The following is a 17,987-nucleotide window of genomic DNA, read 5'->3' on the forward strand; positions in this document are numbered from 1 at the left end:
TGGGACGAAGACAGCGTTTGTCTTTCTCCCACCTTTTTTGCCGTCCTTTGTCTAGCCCATTCTCATACCCTACTGAATTAGGTAAGCCTTGATGCTTCCACTTCTACTACACATTGTGCTGTCTTTTTGTGGTTTCCGCCACACGTTTATTCTTGCTTGAGAGTTTTTTTCTTTATTCTAAAGCCTATAATGAATCCTCCTAGGGTTTGACAGTACGGAAAACTAAATTAGTATGATAATCACATGAGACTTCATTTAGTTGTCTTTCCCACATTTGTTACACTGTTTAACATGTTGAAAGGAGTTTCTATTTTGTTTTCTATGTCTTCGCACTGTTCTAACTTCAGTCATGCTATCTAGGTCTGTAAATTTCCTTTATACTATCAGCATGTATACTTATGCTATGAACAGTATTCATGCGTACTTTGTGGACTTTTTAACATAAGGTGGCAGTAAATTATTTGTATTTTGAAGCTGGTGTGGGCGCATTTTTTTGGTTTATTTGCAGCATAGCGGCAACAGTGGAATGCATTGAAGCACCTGACCGGTTAATATATAATATTGGTTGGGTGCCTGAATGCATTCCACTATCGCAGCTTCAAGATGTGTGTGTGTGCACACACACACACACACACATACATGTATACACGACACACATATATTATCCGAAATACATCCGCCACAGGATCCCATTTCGGATGTCCAATGGGTGTACAAATTTGTTTTTTTTTTGGATGTCCACTGGACATCTGATGGACGTCTGTTGGAGATTTGCGGACGTCCATCGGAGGTCCGTTATATCAGAAAGGGATATCCATAGGACGTCCGACGGATATCCGTGGTTGCTTGAGCAGCACGCAAGGTGACCACAAGGGTCACGAAGGATCACGAGCCAGCACAGGGAATGGTTGTCTGTGACGACTATGAATCGGCATCCGTACAAGTAAGGGCGAAATCGCTGAACCACAAAGATTACAGTGAGACATTCTTGCTCTGTCACCGTGTAATTGTGTTCAGGTTTGCTTAATGAGCGGCTTGCATAAGCAATCACGTGCTGACGGTCGTCATAGCGTTGAACCAAGACGACACCCTGACCAATGCCACTAGGATTTGTGTGGATTTCTGTCGGTGCTGTAAAGTTGAAGAGGCGAAGGATAGGTCGGGAGGTCAGCAGGAACTTCAACTGACAAAATGCAGAATCGCACTCAGGTGTCCACTCAAACTGTGCGTCTTTATGCAGAAGACTTGTCAGAGGATAGGCGACATCAGCAAAATCAGGAATAAATCTGGAAAAGTAAGAGCAAAGGCCCAGAAAACTACGAAGTTGCTTCAAAGACTGCGGTGCACTGAATGCCTCAACAGCTGCCGTCTTGAGGGGGTCAGGCCGGATATTGCCCTTGTCAGCAAGATGACCCAGCACAAGGGTTTGATGGTCACCAATGTGACATTTCTTGGAGTTAAGAACCAGGCCAGTGTTTTTTGATGCAGTCTAGGATAATATCCAGGCACATATTGTGTTCATTGAACGTGTGCCTGAATATAACAATGTCGTCGAGGTAGCACATACAGATGTTCCACTTTAACCCATGCAGAATGGTGTCCATGAACCTTTCAAAGGTTGCTGGAGTGTTGCACAACCCAAATGGCATTACATTGAATTTGAATAATCCATCTCCTCCTTGTCTGCCGGGTGCATTGGGATTTGCCAATATCCTGAGCATAGGTCCACTGACGAAAAATAAGAGGCCAAATGAAGGCAATCAATTGCATCATCAATCCGGGGCAGCGGATAGACATCTTTCTTAGTCACGGCAGTTAATCAACGATAATCGACGCAGAATCTCCAGTTACCATCTTTCTTTCTGACGAGTATGACTGGAGCTGCCCAAAGACTCGAGGACTCTTGTATAATTTTATTTTTCACCTTGTCACTCACTTGTTCCCTGATTATCTTGCACTCGTTAGGCAAGACGTGATAAGGCTTTTGTCTGATAGGGTGCGCAGATCCTGTATCGATAGTATGGTGTGTTCGAGACTCAGGAATCGAGAATGTTTTGTCTGGCTGCACAAATTCAAACAATGACAGATGCTTAGAAAGCGTATCTAACAAGGTATGGTGCTCCCTTGTGCTGAGCGACTTGTTTATCATAAGACAGAAGCTTGGTATCTGCATGACGAAGGTCAGCCGGTTCACATGGGGATTCTGTTAGTATGGCTACGGACGAAGATGCGTATTCTGTAAAGTAGGCGAGTTTCAAGCCATCTGGAAGCAAGAAGGGTTCTGCGGAGCAGTTAGCCGTCCACAAGCCAGCACGCCCGTTGCCGACAGGTACACACACACGCACTGGCCACACACACACACACTGCATACTGGCCGAAAAGCAGACTATATGTATATACAGTAAAACCTCATTCATTCGACCCTCGTTAATTCGGAAAATTGAATAATTCGGACTCGCCCTCTGGTCCCGGCAGGCATATGCATTATTCAATGTAATCAAACTCTCGTTAATTCGGACGTATTTGGACGCACATCGGTTAATTCGGACAACTTTCAGTGCTCAGCGAGCAAGGAGCACCACAAATGTGCGACGCAAAAGAGCAAGAACGGCGCTAGCGTCCAACCGAAACGAAGCGGCAGAGTCCACATTGCCACAGTCATCAGCGGAAATCGTACGTGAATGACAGCATTGCTGGAACGCTTCGTGCCTATTTGTGCCTTTAAAGCCTTTATTCTTGCATGTACCGCCACACATAACACGGCGTTGGCTGCGGGCTTTCATAATTGCGTAGTCACCATCCATGATTGCGTCGATAGTGGCTGCGGTTTCTTCCGCAGCGGTTGCGGCAAACAGCAATTTCATTTTGACTCGGTACGTGCATCGACCGCATGGCTCAAGGCTGCCCCACATTCAGCATTTTCCCAGCATTTTCTGGCCCCGGCGTCGCTCAGCGTTGTCGCTGAGGGAGGCAGCAAGCCGAAACGCCGTGCTCAACACACACTAGATTTCGCTGCCACCGCCGGAATTGCGGCTCGATGAGCGCCGACCAATCATCGCGTGGCCGCGGCCGCACTGCAGGCAACTTTTGTAAGCGACTTCCGCAGCAACCACTTCGCGTGCGTGCCACCATGGGGCACCAGCCTCGTCGGCGAGGCCGCGCCGTCTGAGAAAGCAGCCGCTCGTACCTTCGTGCGTGCTACCGTGAATATTATTTTTTGTCTGCCGTAAAACTATAAATAAGGCATAAAAACCTTAATCAGAAACATTTCTCATAGTACACTTGAATGACATTGCACACTGCTTCTAGTTAAATCTGTCTGGTCACATTGTGCGAAACTGGGCTGGAGCTGTTTGCGTGCTTCTCATGTGGCTGGGTGACCTCTCCGGCACCGTTGATGCAACGACGCTGAGAGATGCAACGGCAGGAGACGTTGGTAAAAACGCTGAATGTGAGGCGGGCTTAAAAAACTGCGTAGTTGCCATTCACGATTGCATCAGTTGTTGCAGCGAATGGTAGTTTCAATCTGACTTGGTGCATGCGGCGGCCGTGTGCCTTCAGCACCGCAAAGTTGCCGTTCATAATCGCGTCGATACCGGAAACGGTTTCCTCCACAGCGGTTGCGGCAAACAGTTGTTCCGTTTTGACTCGGTGCAAAGCTGTCGAGGACGAAGAGCACTGGCTACATCGTGATTGACGGACGATCTGTTAGTGATCAGATCACTGGCAAAAAAATAATCGGGATGTACGCGCGGTAGTGCAAAGCATGTCGCGAATGAAGATGCACGCCGCGGCCGTCCTGCGAAGGAAGTTGTGAGGCCTCGATCGCCGCTGAGAGCCATTAAGTTATGAGATGATGAGAATTGCAGCTTCCACATTGCTTTTGTGCAAAATAGCAACAGAGTTTGCTCATTCATTCACTAAATAAAAGCGTGTTAGTGTAGTAAGGATTTGCTTATTGTTTTCTAGATACCCTCGATAATTTGACATCGGGTCAATTCGGACATTTCTTGCGGTCCCATGAAATCTGAATTATCGAGGTTTTACTGTACATACATATACATATTGCATTAAGAGAAGCGCCTGGAAATGCACCTGTCATTTACATTTATAATTAACAGGAACACACCTGATTATCAATCACATATGGTGAACCATGGGGGATCAAAAATGTACTTGAATTTGAATTTATTCCATGAAATTATATAATATCACAGATGATGCCGGGACAAAAGGCAATGAGTGCCTGGCAGAGGTCCCCGAACCCACACAGTAGCAGCAGCACAGCGCATACAAAAAATACACATTTGCAACAAACAATTTTAATAATTAAACAAATAATAGTACTTGATGTCTAAATCTACAGCACAAGTTTATCGCTAGTTAAGGCAACAGTATTGTGGAGGTTATACACAACAAAGTGCAATCAACATAAAAGACTTGCAATATTCACACACAAAAAAAGAAAAAAACTACAGCAGATGTGACATGGCAGAATTACAACCCAACTTCCAGAGAAGCTGTTTCTTTCGAGCAATTGTAATAAGAGTTTCAGTTTCCTGTAATTATATTGCATACGTACTTTAAAATTTGCCAGCATATGACTGTGCCATTTGAAACCTTGCCCACATGTAATCTTTTCGCGCACTTATTGGTGGGGTTCCCTAGGAGCTAACGAAACTTTGAATGGCGGAGAACCTTGCCTTGAAATGTGGCTTCACGGTAGCGCGGTGCGCGCTGACATCACACCTCAAGGTAAAATTCGCATTATCTTGCACCCCAACTTTACTGTTAAATTTAAAAAATTTGGGGGGCGGGTTATACGCGCGAAAATACAGTATTTCGAGTAAATAATAAGGACATTCACACACTAAAAGATCAGTCTGCTAGTGAAGGTGGTTGCAGTCGAGGGCCTGACGAAATCTTGTTTGCTCGGAAAGAATCATGGTGAAAAACAGAACCGATGCCGACCAAAGAGAAACAAATTCTTCAAAAATTTGACGTTTTGACCGCCACAAGGTGCCTTGTTCACAATCATGAACAAGGTTCCCATGTTTACAGGACATCCATATAAATCATATATAATCATGGAAGTGTTACAGGACATCCATATAATTTAAGTGGGCCGCAGCACTTCTGGTAAGTAAGCAGCAGCTTGCACACTCTACCTGAAGAAACTATAAAACAATAAACAGGGACATTAAAAACCTTAAAGCTTGCAATAAAAGTAGCAAGGCCCTGAAATGTTTTAAATTATTATTCCAAAATGTGTGACGGAGGCAAAATTATTGAGAAGTCAAAGGCACCGTCTATATAAGAAATTATGCCCCACCTTTTTAAAGGATAAAAGTATTAATTTAAACATCACAGGTACAGTAATAACTACAGCATGACTACGTACTTGACACTTGTTCTTCCAGCAACGTCAACAGCATCACTTTTTTGAGCTGCGGAAGCTTTCTGCTGCACGGGTGAAACCTGGTTGACCTGTGCAACCAACATAAAATAGTCACGCAGGTAATCACCGAAATAATGCTCTGCCTATAAAAGACACAAAAACTTTACAAAATATCTAATCGGAAGGCTGATGCAACAAATGTTGGCACCCTATGAGAATGGAAGGGATGGTTAATAATTTATCTGCAAGCATTATAGTTACAAGTGCTCATGCGAGCCATAGGCTATGTGCCAATGGTTTCCATGAGTGTTTACATATACAGGGTTATCTATTTTGATGAAAACAGACTATTAAAGATCTCGTGTAGGAGATATCGCAATTCTGTCACATTGGCAGATTGCTTGAAGGTGGACACTACTTGCAAGACAAATTGCAAAGTTATGTTAGCTTTTTAACCCTTTAAGTGTTTTGTTAAGGTGAAAGCCTTAAGTGGCTTGTAGAAAACAAACACTGCAATAAACGCGCCCCTCCAGCTACCATCTATGGCTGCCATCTATGTTGTAGATCATGAAGACTGAATTAACACAGCCTTCAAACGCTGAAAAAGTGATGGCATCTATGCAGTATAACAAAAAAGAGTGAAATTACTGCAGATTTCAAACATTGGCGCTGTAGCTGTCTAGCAGTAGAAGAAAACCTAAGTGGACATGCCGAGTTCGTCCAAATCACTTTGAAAACCGGATTATTGTCGTTGATGAGCTGAGCTCACCCAAAACACTTAAGGGCTTAAGAATATTTCGCTAATTAGCATTGTAATTATTAACTTCAATGCACATGTCTCAAATGCGGAACTGAGGCCAAGCAGTAATATAATAGAAATCCTGTGTTTAGCACCAGTCTCAATAAATACATCCTCAAACTCTGTAGCAAAATGCATTGATGTTTCAGTTAACATTTATCAGCACTCTGGAAAATGGAGCGCTGGTATAAGTTAGCTTGAACATGATGGCACTTTAGACAAGCCTGGGATTATCAGTCAGCTGAGGCTCAAGGAGTTAGCAGTTGAAACAAAATATTTTTGGTGCATACAATTATTGCACGTGCACTTGAGAAACATATCCCCTTCAGGTGCCCATTAATTCTGTCTATATAAAATTTAGCTTCACCACATTTATTTCACCTTGAGAATCATGGAAGACATAGAGCCACAGAATTGACTGAGAATTTACAATTCTTCTGCGACTTTTGTCTTTTGGAAAGTTTACAGAGACTGGACTCTATGCGAGAACTTTCTACACGGACGTCAGATATGAGAACAACTACAGTTAAACCTCGATATAACGAACTTCAACATAACGAAATTCATGATATAACAAAGTATTGAACTTTTCATAACCTCTTGTCCATAGATGATGTCAATGTATTTAGAACCTCAATATAATGGAGTATGTTTGCACGCAATTTCAATATAATGAAATTTCACTGCCACCGCAAAGGAATACCGAGACAATAAATGGAAACTTCCACGGCCGCAGATGGTAAAATCACTGAATTGCAAGCGGCTGTTTCCGAACACACCTCTCAAATCGCGCGCCGTGTGACAAGAGCAACCGCCGAAGTTCCATATGAAGCCCAACTGCAATAAGATTCTATCACGCTCGCAACACTGAGAGCAAACACGAACAAACAAATGATACTGAGAGCAAGCACCAAGCCATCTCCCTTCCAACTTGTTTTACTAAAACACTTTAAACATATTTAAACTTTCAGCACAAGTCCAATCAGAAGTGTTTTCAAGACGCATCTGAAAAGTTTTAGATATAATTATTTCCATAAGTGCTTTTGTGTTTGATGCACTATTTTGCTCTACACACTTGTGAACACAGCACCTGAAGGTGTGGGATAAGCTACAGTTTAGACAACCATAAAAATTTGTTTTACTGATGCTTTACCTCAGTAATTTTGTGCTTCTCTCAATTTCAATAGACTGAGGTTTATTTGTATTACCATAATGAAAGGTGACAATGTAGATATGAAGTTAGATCTGTAATTACAAATTATATCATTCTAAGTGAACCACAGAAACAGGACACTGCTGTGGTTCTTTGACCCAGATTGTGCACATGAAGTTTGTGTCCTGTACTTTATAAACTACATCATAAGCTTACCTTGTGCTTGCACCACTTCAAGAAGAAGTTTCTTTTTTCTGCTTGCGTGCCTCCGTGGAACGATGCATTACGCTTGAGAACAATATAATCATAGGTTGATAGCCCTTTGAATGCTGCAACAAGCCACGAAAAATAAGTTCATGGAGATTCCATAAAACCTTCTCCCAACAATACTCACTGATAACATTTGAATTATATGTTAGCACATGCAATAAAGAAACAAAAAGAAACTAATGAAAACACCTACATACATGACTTATTTCAGCCCTATATGCATAAAACATGACCTTATTTAGTGGTAACCACTATAACTTGAGATTTCAAAACACCTCACATAGAAGAAAAACATTCAGCATTAACACATAGAGTGAAGTCCACTTTGAGCAGAACTGCTCACAAGGATGGGCTAATTTACTACAGGGTGCAGTAAAAGTATATACACCGTTTTTAATGCATTAGAATTAAGAGTGTCAAAGTGAAAAAAAGTCATTTTGTGAGAAGCCGGTCTCTTGGCAGAGGTGTGTGTGTGTGTATGTATGTATGTGTATATATACATATATAGAGAGAGGTGTGTGTATGCCTGTATGTATGTGTATATATATATACACATACATACATACACACACACACACACACCTCGGCTCCCACCGGCAACAAGTTATCTTTTCATCCACTTTCATTTCTCTTTCCTTTAACCACCGCTAATTTCCCCAATGCTTTCCTTTGCTTCATTGTCTGTTGGCTTTATATGGTCATGATTAACAAAATCAAGCCCCTCGATAACCCTTCTCGCGCGCACGCGCACGTGCGTGTGTGTGTGTGCAGTTCCCGCAATAAACTGGACTAACCTGACATCAGCAACTTCGCAACACAGTACCGAAAGCGATTTTGTTAACTCATGCCTAACCTTTGGATTAACGCAACTTGTCACCTGAACCTACACGCCAAAGTTTTAATTCTTCTAACATACTCAACCTCATTTTTGCTTCTGATCCTGACAAAGTATATGCAATGACACATCTGCCTGGTCTCAGTGATCATCTCATAATCCATGCATCGTACTCCTGTCAGCTTACACAACCTACAAAGATAACCAAAGTGACCAGACTGTATGACAAAGGAAATCACTCGCCAATTAACTCGGAACTCGCACATTTTGCTGCTTCATTTCACACCAGTTTTTTTCATGCGTTCTGTCGACACAAACTGGCTGCTTTTTAAAAACAAAATGCCCGATGTGTTTGCAAGATACGTACCCGTTATCACCCTAACCGAAAAACAGTCATCCCCGTGGTTTAACATCACACTAAAGCGTCTTAACAATAAAAAGAAAAGGCCTTTTTCGCTCGGCTAAACGGTTCAACAATGCAAGCACATGGAATAAATACCTTGCAGAAAAAGAATTCGAAGCTCTAGCCAATAAAGAAAAATGCACTTTTTTTTCGCAAACGCTGCCTACTATGTTAAAGATAACCCCCGAAAATTCTGGAAGGTTATTAACCCTAATAACTCCCAGCATTAGCTCTGTTTGATAAACAAAGCCATCGTATTCCCGATCGCGAAACTGCTGAACAACTTAACCGTACTTTTTCTTCCGTCTTCACAACTGAACCTGTTAACATATTACCTCGCTTCCCTTATTTGGATCATGCAGTCATGCCTGATATTACCTTTTGTCCTTACGGCAATGAGAAACTAAATGATTCATTAAAACTTACATCATCGTCTGATGTCGATGAAATAAATGCTAAAATGCTGAAAAACACCAAAACAAATGTAAGCGCCATTTTATGTGCTATTTTTCAGCAGTCATTGTCATCAGGAGTGGTGCCGGAAGACTGGAGAGTAGGCAAGATTGTTCCAGTCCCCAAAAAAGGTCCTCTATCGTTGTGCACTAGTTATCGTCCCATTTCACTCACCAGTGTTTGTTGCAAACTAATGGAACATGTTATTTACTCTCAGATCGTAAACTTTTCAGTATCCAATAACCTATTTCATCCTGCTCAACATGGCTTCCATAAAGGTCTTTCATGTGACACTCAACTAGCTTTATTTCTTCATGATCTAAGTTCTAACCCCAACTTGAACGTACCTGTAGATGCCATTTTCTTAGACTTTTAAAAGGCATTTGACAAAGTTCCACACCAACGGCTACTCCTAAAATTTTCCCGTCTCAACATTAATCCATTTGTACTAGAGTGGATACGTAGATTCCTCCCTAACCGGCAGCAGTTTGTATTGCTAACATGCTGTCATCTAAACGACCTCCTGTCCTTTCGGACGTACCACAAGGCACAGTTCTCGGACCACTACTCTTTCCAATTTACTTAATGACCTCCCTACTGAGATCTCTTCTAATATTCGATTGTTCGCAGACGATTGTGTAGTTTATCGACGCATAACTAAGACTTTAGACATGGATTTGCTTCAAAATGACCTAAAATGCATTGAATGATGGTGTAATGAATGGTTGATGTCTTTAAATACTAAAAAAACCTGACTAGTTTTTTTTCCATCGCAGACAGCATCACCAATCAGGGAAACACACCATATACGGCTCCAAAAATATCATCCGTTGACTCATATAAATACCTCGGCATAACCTTTTCAACTACCCTAACTTGGTCACATCATGTCATTAACATAGCCAATGCCGCAAATCAAACCCTTGGTTCTCTCCGCCAGAACCTAAGACTTGCTCCCCCATCAGTAAAATTATTAGCTTATGTTGCATATGTCCGCCCTAAGTTAGAATATGCATGCTCTGTTTGGGATCCTCATGAACATAACCTATCTAATACACTTGAATAAGTTCAGACCCATGCAGCCTGGTTTATTCATGCAAGCGTGTCTGAACTAAAAACCCATGCCGGTCTTACTAATCTAGAATCATGGCGTCATATTTCTAGACTGTGTCTTTTTCACAAAATTGTATCATTCACCACTCCAGATTACAGCTATATTACCAGCTCATCGTCAGTCCAGCCGCATTAAACACAGAAAAGCCGTGTATCCTCCCCCAGTGCAGACTACCTCCCATCTACGATCATTCTTTGTGAAAACTGCAAGGGACTGGAACGGTCTGTCTGGCGACGTCACGCACCACTCCGACGCACATCACTTCAAGGCTGCTCTCGAATCACTGTTTTGTTAAACTAAGCCCATCCCTCATGTAATACCCCATCTCTGGGTCCTTTGAGGTATAATGAATAAATAAATAAATAAATAAATAAATAAATAAATAAATAAATAAAAAAGCTGGCAGATCCCACTCCCTGTAGGAATCGATGTTATGCAAAGCAGTGTCTGTGGAGCCTACAAAGTTAACGAAAACGACTAAGGGAGCACCGAGGAGTAGGCAGCTGTTTCATGACCTACATGGCACGCATGTCATGACACACATGTCATGACCTATCATTTACGTTCGAACCCATTTCAGTGGTTTTTGAGTGTTAATCTTTTTTTGCTGAGTCATTGTCATTTTCGCTGAGTCATGCTTAAGACTATTACTTCTACCATCATCCTTTAGTGTTTCCTTCAATTAGTGCCCACGCCTGAGCCCATTCTAGAGGTTTTTGAGTGTTAATCTTTTGTCGCTGAGCCATTGTTGCTGAGTCATGCTCATAACTATAGGTTTCTACCACTATCCTTTAGTGTTTCCTTCACTTAGTACCCATGTCCGAACCCATTTCAGTGGTTTTTTAGTGTTCATTTTTTTTCCGGAGTCATTGTCATTTTTCCTGAGTCATGCTTATGACAATGACTTCTACCATCATCCTTTACTGTTTCGTTCACTTAGTGCCCACGTCCGAACCCATTTCAGTGTTTTTTTAGAGTTCATTTTTTTCGCTGAGTCATTGTCATTTTTGTAGAGTCATGTGCATGACTATGACTTCTACCATCATCATTTAGTGTTTCCTTCCCTTAGTACACACGTCTGAACCCATTTCAGTGGTTTTTGAGTGTTTATGTTTTTTTGGCAGGGTTATTGTCATTTTAGGCGGCTGCTTCATGACCCTATATGACACGCATGTCATGTAATTCACGGTATGACATATCATTTATGTTCTTCATACACTGTTGTCATATTATGCCAATTTTGGTAACTACCAAGTTAACGGAACGACCATGAGAGCACAAAGACGTAGGCAGCTGTTTCATGACCTACATGACACTCATGTCATGATATTCAGGTCATAACCTATCATTTATGTTCGTCATACACTCTTGTCATACTATGCCAATTTTGGTAATTACAAAGTTAACAATACGATTATGAGACGTAGGCGGCTAGATGGATAGATGCAGTCAAAGCAGCAAATGTTCGCCAAGAAATGCTTCGCATTTAATAGTGCAACTGACAGTGGTCTTCTCCGGACCACCGTCAGTTGCACTTGGCTCCTCTAAGAGGCAGGACGTGTGTTTAGTGAGAACCTAAACAAAACTTTGCAATGTAGTGAATGGGGGCGGTTTAAATCATAGATCTGGAAACTCAAAAAGATGTGACTTAATGCCCCCCTCTCCCAGGCATTTCTCTTGCATCTACTACTAAATCGCCACTGATTTTTTTTTTACTTATATGCACTTATGCTGCAATCTTAATGCAATAAATTACAGTGAATGGACAGGAAAAGCCTACAAACTGAAAAATTTCTATGCAGACAAATGCAAACACAGAAATAACATCAATTTTATTGTTCTGCAATCAGTTTTCACAGGGGTGCTGCAATCATGTGTAAGTGGCATCACCTAGTGTCTCGCTGGTTCTGGCCCCCATGCTGTAATGTGTGGCTGGCAGCAGCAGCATTTGATTGTGCGAAAACAGCTGTCACTCTTTTCTGCATCTTTTGCATACTTTTGTGCTTCACTGCTGGTTGTATTAACAAAAACAAAAGTGGTCCTGCAACATCTTTCATGAAAGGCATGGAATGTGCCTGGCATTAAAGGGCATTTCCTCACGAATCTTTTCAAACAAAAAAGCTTTTTAGTGTGCTTCAGTAAACGGAGTTATCAGCAGTCAGAAGCTGCCGCTGCCACGCTCTAGCTGCTTCCACCTCCTTTTCGTCATTACAGTTGTACTCAAAGCTGTGCCACTGTGCTCATGCAGCCCAATGTGTTGGTGTTAGCATGGCCTATCAGACCGTGTCAGTGACACTAACACAGCACTGAACTCTGCCACTAGCCACTGCCTCATGTGATCAGATGCTGATTTTGCTGGAGCCCATGAAACACAAAACTTCTTAAAGGCATCTAGAAATGGCTAAATACAGCTAAGGAATTCTTGGTCTATATAAGACCTTTAATAAATGATGGTGATGACGTGCTGCTTTCAAGCTTTAATTATGAGTGCTCATTGAAAAGAAGTTATTTGGGACACCTTCATGACGACACAATCCTTCAAAGTCATGACATTACTGGCTGCTGTGTAAACCAGCGTGCTTGAAGCAATGTTTCAGCTTTTTTAATGGGTGTCTGAATAAAAAGCACTCATATATCACTGCTAAAGATGCATAATCATTCATGTGGGCATATTGTAGCTCCTCACTTGTCAACCCGTATAAAGTCAACCCGTATGCATGACATATGCTTATAACTAGGAGTGTGTGAATATTACAAATTTGGAGAATCAAACATTTTTGCTACTCAATTCAAAGTAATTTTGAGAATTCACAATGGAAATTTTTAGAATATCCGTTTCTATTTGAATCATAAGGAACAACAACGTTTAATGGAGTCTTCAAGAAGTAGGATAGATGCATATGGAGACTGATTTAACTGTTTCTGCTGCAAAGAAACCGCAGTAGCTGTACAGAGGCACCAGTTCCTGAGAAAACATGTGGAGCAGCTAACTATTGCACAATAATTCCTGGTCATTCAATAAAGGTGCCTTCAGTTTCAGTTTATTATCCATTCAATACAATGATTATGTAAACGATACTATACAGACGAGGGTCCCAAAGTCAAAGACTGCAACAGGACCCTCGGTGCTTCTAGTCTGCCTGCGAATTAGCTGTTTCAATCCAGGCAGAGTAATCTTATTTGGCCAATCTCACCACGTTTGATTTCCATTCTTTTAAACCAATGTGTGGTGCAGTAGCGCTTAGCCCCTTCAATGAACACAACACTCTACGTGCATTATTTTCTTAAAGTCACTGTTATAATGTATCAGGTGTAATCACCTTTCAGCACTCAAATAACCGAACACCCTATTTTGAACAGCATTACATGTAGTACCAGAAGCATACGTGAATATATTAGCAAATATTAGAGAGCTTTAGATTAGGGGGACGCAAGCGTCGGGGCCCGCTAGCGCTTGGGGCCGCGGTACTGCGCACGCGCAGACCGGTGCGCAGTACCGCGGCCCCAAGCGCTAGCGGGCCCCAACGCTTGCGTCCCCCTAATCTAAAACTCTCTATTTATAAAGATTCGACAGCTACCTTAATTCTTCACAGGAAAAGCAGAAAAATACTGCTCAAGAAAGGGATCCCAGGCAAGGAGACACAATCTCTCCAATGCTATTCACTGCATGCTTAGAAGTATTCAAGCTCTTAGACTGGGAAGGCTTAGGACTGAGGATCAACGGCGAACATCTCAGCAACCTTCGGTTTGCAGATGACATTGTGCTATTCAGCAACAATGGGGACAAATTACAACAAATGATTGAAGACCTTAACCGACAAAGTGTAAGAGTGAGGTTGAAGATCAATATGCAAAAGATCAAGGTAATGTTGAACAGCCCGGCACAAAAATTTGTGATTGACAGTCGGCCTCTAGATTCTGTGCAAGAGTATGTTTATGTAGGCCACCTATACACATGGGATCCTAAACATGAGAAGAAAATTTAAAGAATAAAAAAAAAAAATCGGGGTAGCTTGCACTAGTGGCGCAAGGCTAAAGACACAGCGGAGCTGGTCGGTTCCTAGCTGGTCCTGGCTATACGAAGTGATGCTAAGTTAAACAAAGTAATGCCCAATGATGCTAAGTTATACGAAGTGTATAAGCATTTCCTCGTGGTCCGTGGTATCGGGGAACGCCTCGTGAAGCACTTGCAGTCCGAGCACACGTAGGGGAAGTGGGGCGAAAGCTATGCACAGTGTACGGGCGGCACGCAGAAGATGACACGCCGGGATGACGTCACAGCACATGTGCAGTAGCGTGCAACTGGTGGGAGCTCGGCCGAGCCGCCGCCAACAGTGCCTACTGCAGTCACGGACACCGCGAGCATTCGGCACTAATGCGGGGAAACGGAGAAGTGCAGATGGTGTCGGGAGCACCTCTGCGCATTGCCTCGTTGGTGCTGCTACAATTTGTTTCTCTCTCTCTCTCTCTCATTTTCTCTTTCTCTCTCCCGAGCATAGCGAGCAACGCACGCACTCTCATTTTCTCTTTCTCTCTCCCAAGCATAGTGCGTGATGCTCCGCGAGGTGGTTGCTAGGCAACGTAGTGGCAGGCGGCACACATTACGGCCAGCATAAACAGCTCCGCTGTTAAAATGTGTTGAAGCGCAGATGGCAGGCATTACCAAGTCATGACTGGCTGCTTACCGCCTATTCTTGAAAAGAGTGTACAATCATTGCATTCTATCGATGCTAATTAACATATGGGACAGAAACTTGGAAGTTCATTAAACGCTTGACAAGAAACTAAGGACCATGCAATGAGCTATGGAACTAAAAAAGGATAGGCGAACTTTAAGAGATAGGAAGACAGTGGTATGGATTAGAGAGCGAATGGGGGTAGCCGATATTCTAGTTGACATATAGAGGAAGGAATGGAGTTGGGCAGGCCATGTGATGCATAGGGCAGATAACCTGCAGTCTATTGGAGTTACAGAATGGGTGCCAAGAGAAGGGAAGTGCAGTCAAGAACAGCAGAGAACTAGGTGCCGTGATCGAATTAGGAAATTCACAGGCATAGGATGAGGTAGCACAAGACAGGGGCAATTAGAGATTGCTGGTCGAGGTCTTCATCCTGCACTGGCCATAAGTAGGCTTATGATAATTTTGTTAACATCAATATAAACAGACCGCAGTGTATTTCTTCCTTAGTTTACAGCATCAAAAAGAAAATTTAACACAAGATACACAAATGTTTTAACCCCATAGTGCAAAAAGTAGAAATGTGTGCAGGCAACTCATGGCATCAGTACCGATAGGAAGCACTGTAATGTGGGGTGTAGGAAGAAAAAAAAAAAAAGTATACTGCACTGTGATGTGTAGGCAAGAAAAGCTGACAATACAATGGCTCTCTGATTATTCTTCGATATCCACCACTCCGAGTGACAACAACTGGCAGAAAACTTTAGGAAACTTCCCCAAAGTACCAACTTTTTTTAGAGAGAATTCTAATGACACAAAATTAGTCATCATTTCACTAATTATGCTAAAATTTCATTTGTACATGTGTAATTGGGAGCGTAATGTCCTTTGCTTACACTGAACAGACAGACTGATTTTTCAGACACTTTTGCAGTTCCCGGCAGGTCCGAAAAATCAGTCAGCTGATGTATACCAAGTGATTTTAAGTGCTGTGTCACTGCAAGGTCCCCTTTCCCTCAGCACTTCTGCTCACTGGGATGCACGCAATTGACACAAAGTCACAAGGTGACTGCCTCAACCTTCTCTATCTTTTTTTTCCTTATGCCCTCTCCTAAAGGGCGCTGAGCCGTGCCCCCTAATGGGTTGCAGAAAATAGAACCTCTTCCTCTTCACAATCCCTTTCTGTCTCTCTCTCTAACCACTTCTTGCACACGGAGACGTGCGAGAAGTGTTTTACAGTTGATCTACCTGGCCTACTGTTTCTGGAAGTAATTGAAAATTGCTTTCAACTGGGGTGTAAATGTGAGACCTACCTGTGTCACATCTACTGTCACATCAAGTTACTGTCATGTGCACATTGCTGTATACATGACACAGACAGCGTACAGTGTGTGCAGAAAATATTTATGTGACAACCTGTTTGTACAACATGTCATGCACAATCCACAGTGTATAATCAAGCGGTAAGCAGGTAGAAGTAGGCAGCGAACCTGACTTGTGGTTGGCAACACCACCACCACACTCTGTGGAAGGAACCCTGGCGTCTAGCCTAAGTATGTAATTTAAAGGGACGAAATGGTGTGATAATCCAGCTGACCAGCCATAAATGAAACATCCTATGTAAAATTTGAAGGTGAAGACTACATTCACTATATTTTAGATTACTTTAACAGCTCAATTAAGTTATCCCCACACAACAAAAGTTACATGCATCGTGTATGTAGACAGAAACTCTCAATAGCGGCAATGAAGACAAATACTTACCAAGAAACAAGTGAAAACCGAGCAAGTGGCTTAGAAGGGCAATAGCAAGGAGTGAGAGTGCTGCACATATTTCCACCATGAGGAGCCAGATGGTCTTATCTACTGGCACAAACACATAAAATAAACCTGTAAAAGCAAGCATAAGTTGTCCTTACTGCACATACAGGAGCTTGCAAAATTCACCTCACTCTATGGACTCTGCGTGTAAAAAAGATGTGATTAAGTCTATGTACACATGCAGGCCAAGCAGTCCCCCCATATTTTAACCTCATATGACTTCACTTTCCTTTTCACCATTCTTCGTTTCGTAACTAACATTCAAATTTCACATTGCCATCTATATATGCCTTGCTCTCCAATCAAAAGGAGTACCATTACTCGAATTCCCATTGCTATCCAGTCTTAAGCCATGTGAAAGCTTCGCCTACAGCCTGTGTGTGTGTGCCTGGGGCACCAATCTAAATCACATTAGCCATGTTATTCCTTCGTATATGTTTCCTGCAATGCACACAGTAATCTGTGCACAAAGATTAAAAAAAGAAAGAAAGTGACATTTTAGTGGCACAAACGGCACCAATCATGAGTACGTTGCAGCATCAAAACCATCACAGCAGTACACACTGCATAATACATCTGAGAAAGTCACACCTAAGGCAAATAGGTCACTTCAGATACTGCATGTCAATGGACATGTCGTATATGGCAATTCATAGTGGCTGGAACACAAGTGCGCAAAGGAAGGAACTACACCAGATATGCGAAGGGCATTACAATAAAGCTTCACACTATGACAGGCAGTAAGGTTTAATGGTAGCTTTTGAAACCATTCTTAGGACACTGATGCACTGCAAATATAAGAATTCACACTATTAATTAGATGAACAACACAAAAACAGGTGAGAGCGTGTTGCTCATCGTCTTGAATTTCCATCTCCCGCATTCCCTGCGTTTTCCCTGCACTATTAATTGGAACACTCAATAAAAAGTCTTCACAGGTTCAGTTCAATTTTCATTTGAAACCACCATGGTAGTTCAGTGGCTATGGCATTCTGCTGCTGAGCACTAGGTTGCAGTTATGACTCGTGGCCGTGGCTGCCAATGGGGGTGGAATGCAAAAAT

General features: G+C 42.3%; 1 protein-coding gene across 2 annotated transcripts in view; it reads right to left on the reverse strand.

Moving 5' to 3' along the window:
- LOC119464029 (palmitoyltransferase ZDHHC11-like) overlaps positions 1–17,987 on the reverse strand; it is a 61,159-nt gene that overhangs the window by 24,149 nt on the left and 19,023 nt on the right. For both annotated transcript variants that reach the window (XM_049668581.1, XM_049668582.1), the window contains exons 7-9: positions 16,869–16,967; positions 7,567–7,679; positions 5,402–5,487 (exon numbers count right to left, since the gene is read on the reverse strand). In XM_049668581.1, the coding sequence (XP_049524538.1) occupies positions 5,402–5,487; positions 7,567–7,679; positions 16,869–16,967 (298 nt within the window). The remainder of the gene's footprint in view (positions 1–5,401; positions 5,488–7,566; positions 7,680–16,868; positions 16,968–17,987) is intronic.

Source organism: Dermacentor silvarum, chromosome 1 (genome assembly GCF_013339745.2).
Source record: "Dermacentor silvarum isolate Dsil-2018 chromosome 1, BIME_Dsil_1.4, whole genome shotgun sequence".
Classification (NCBI taxonomy): Eukaryota; Metazoa; Arthropoda; class Arachnida; order Ixodida; family Ixodidae; genus Dermacentor; species Dermacentor silvarum.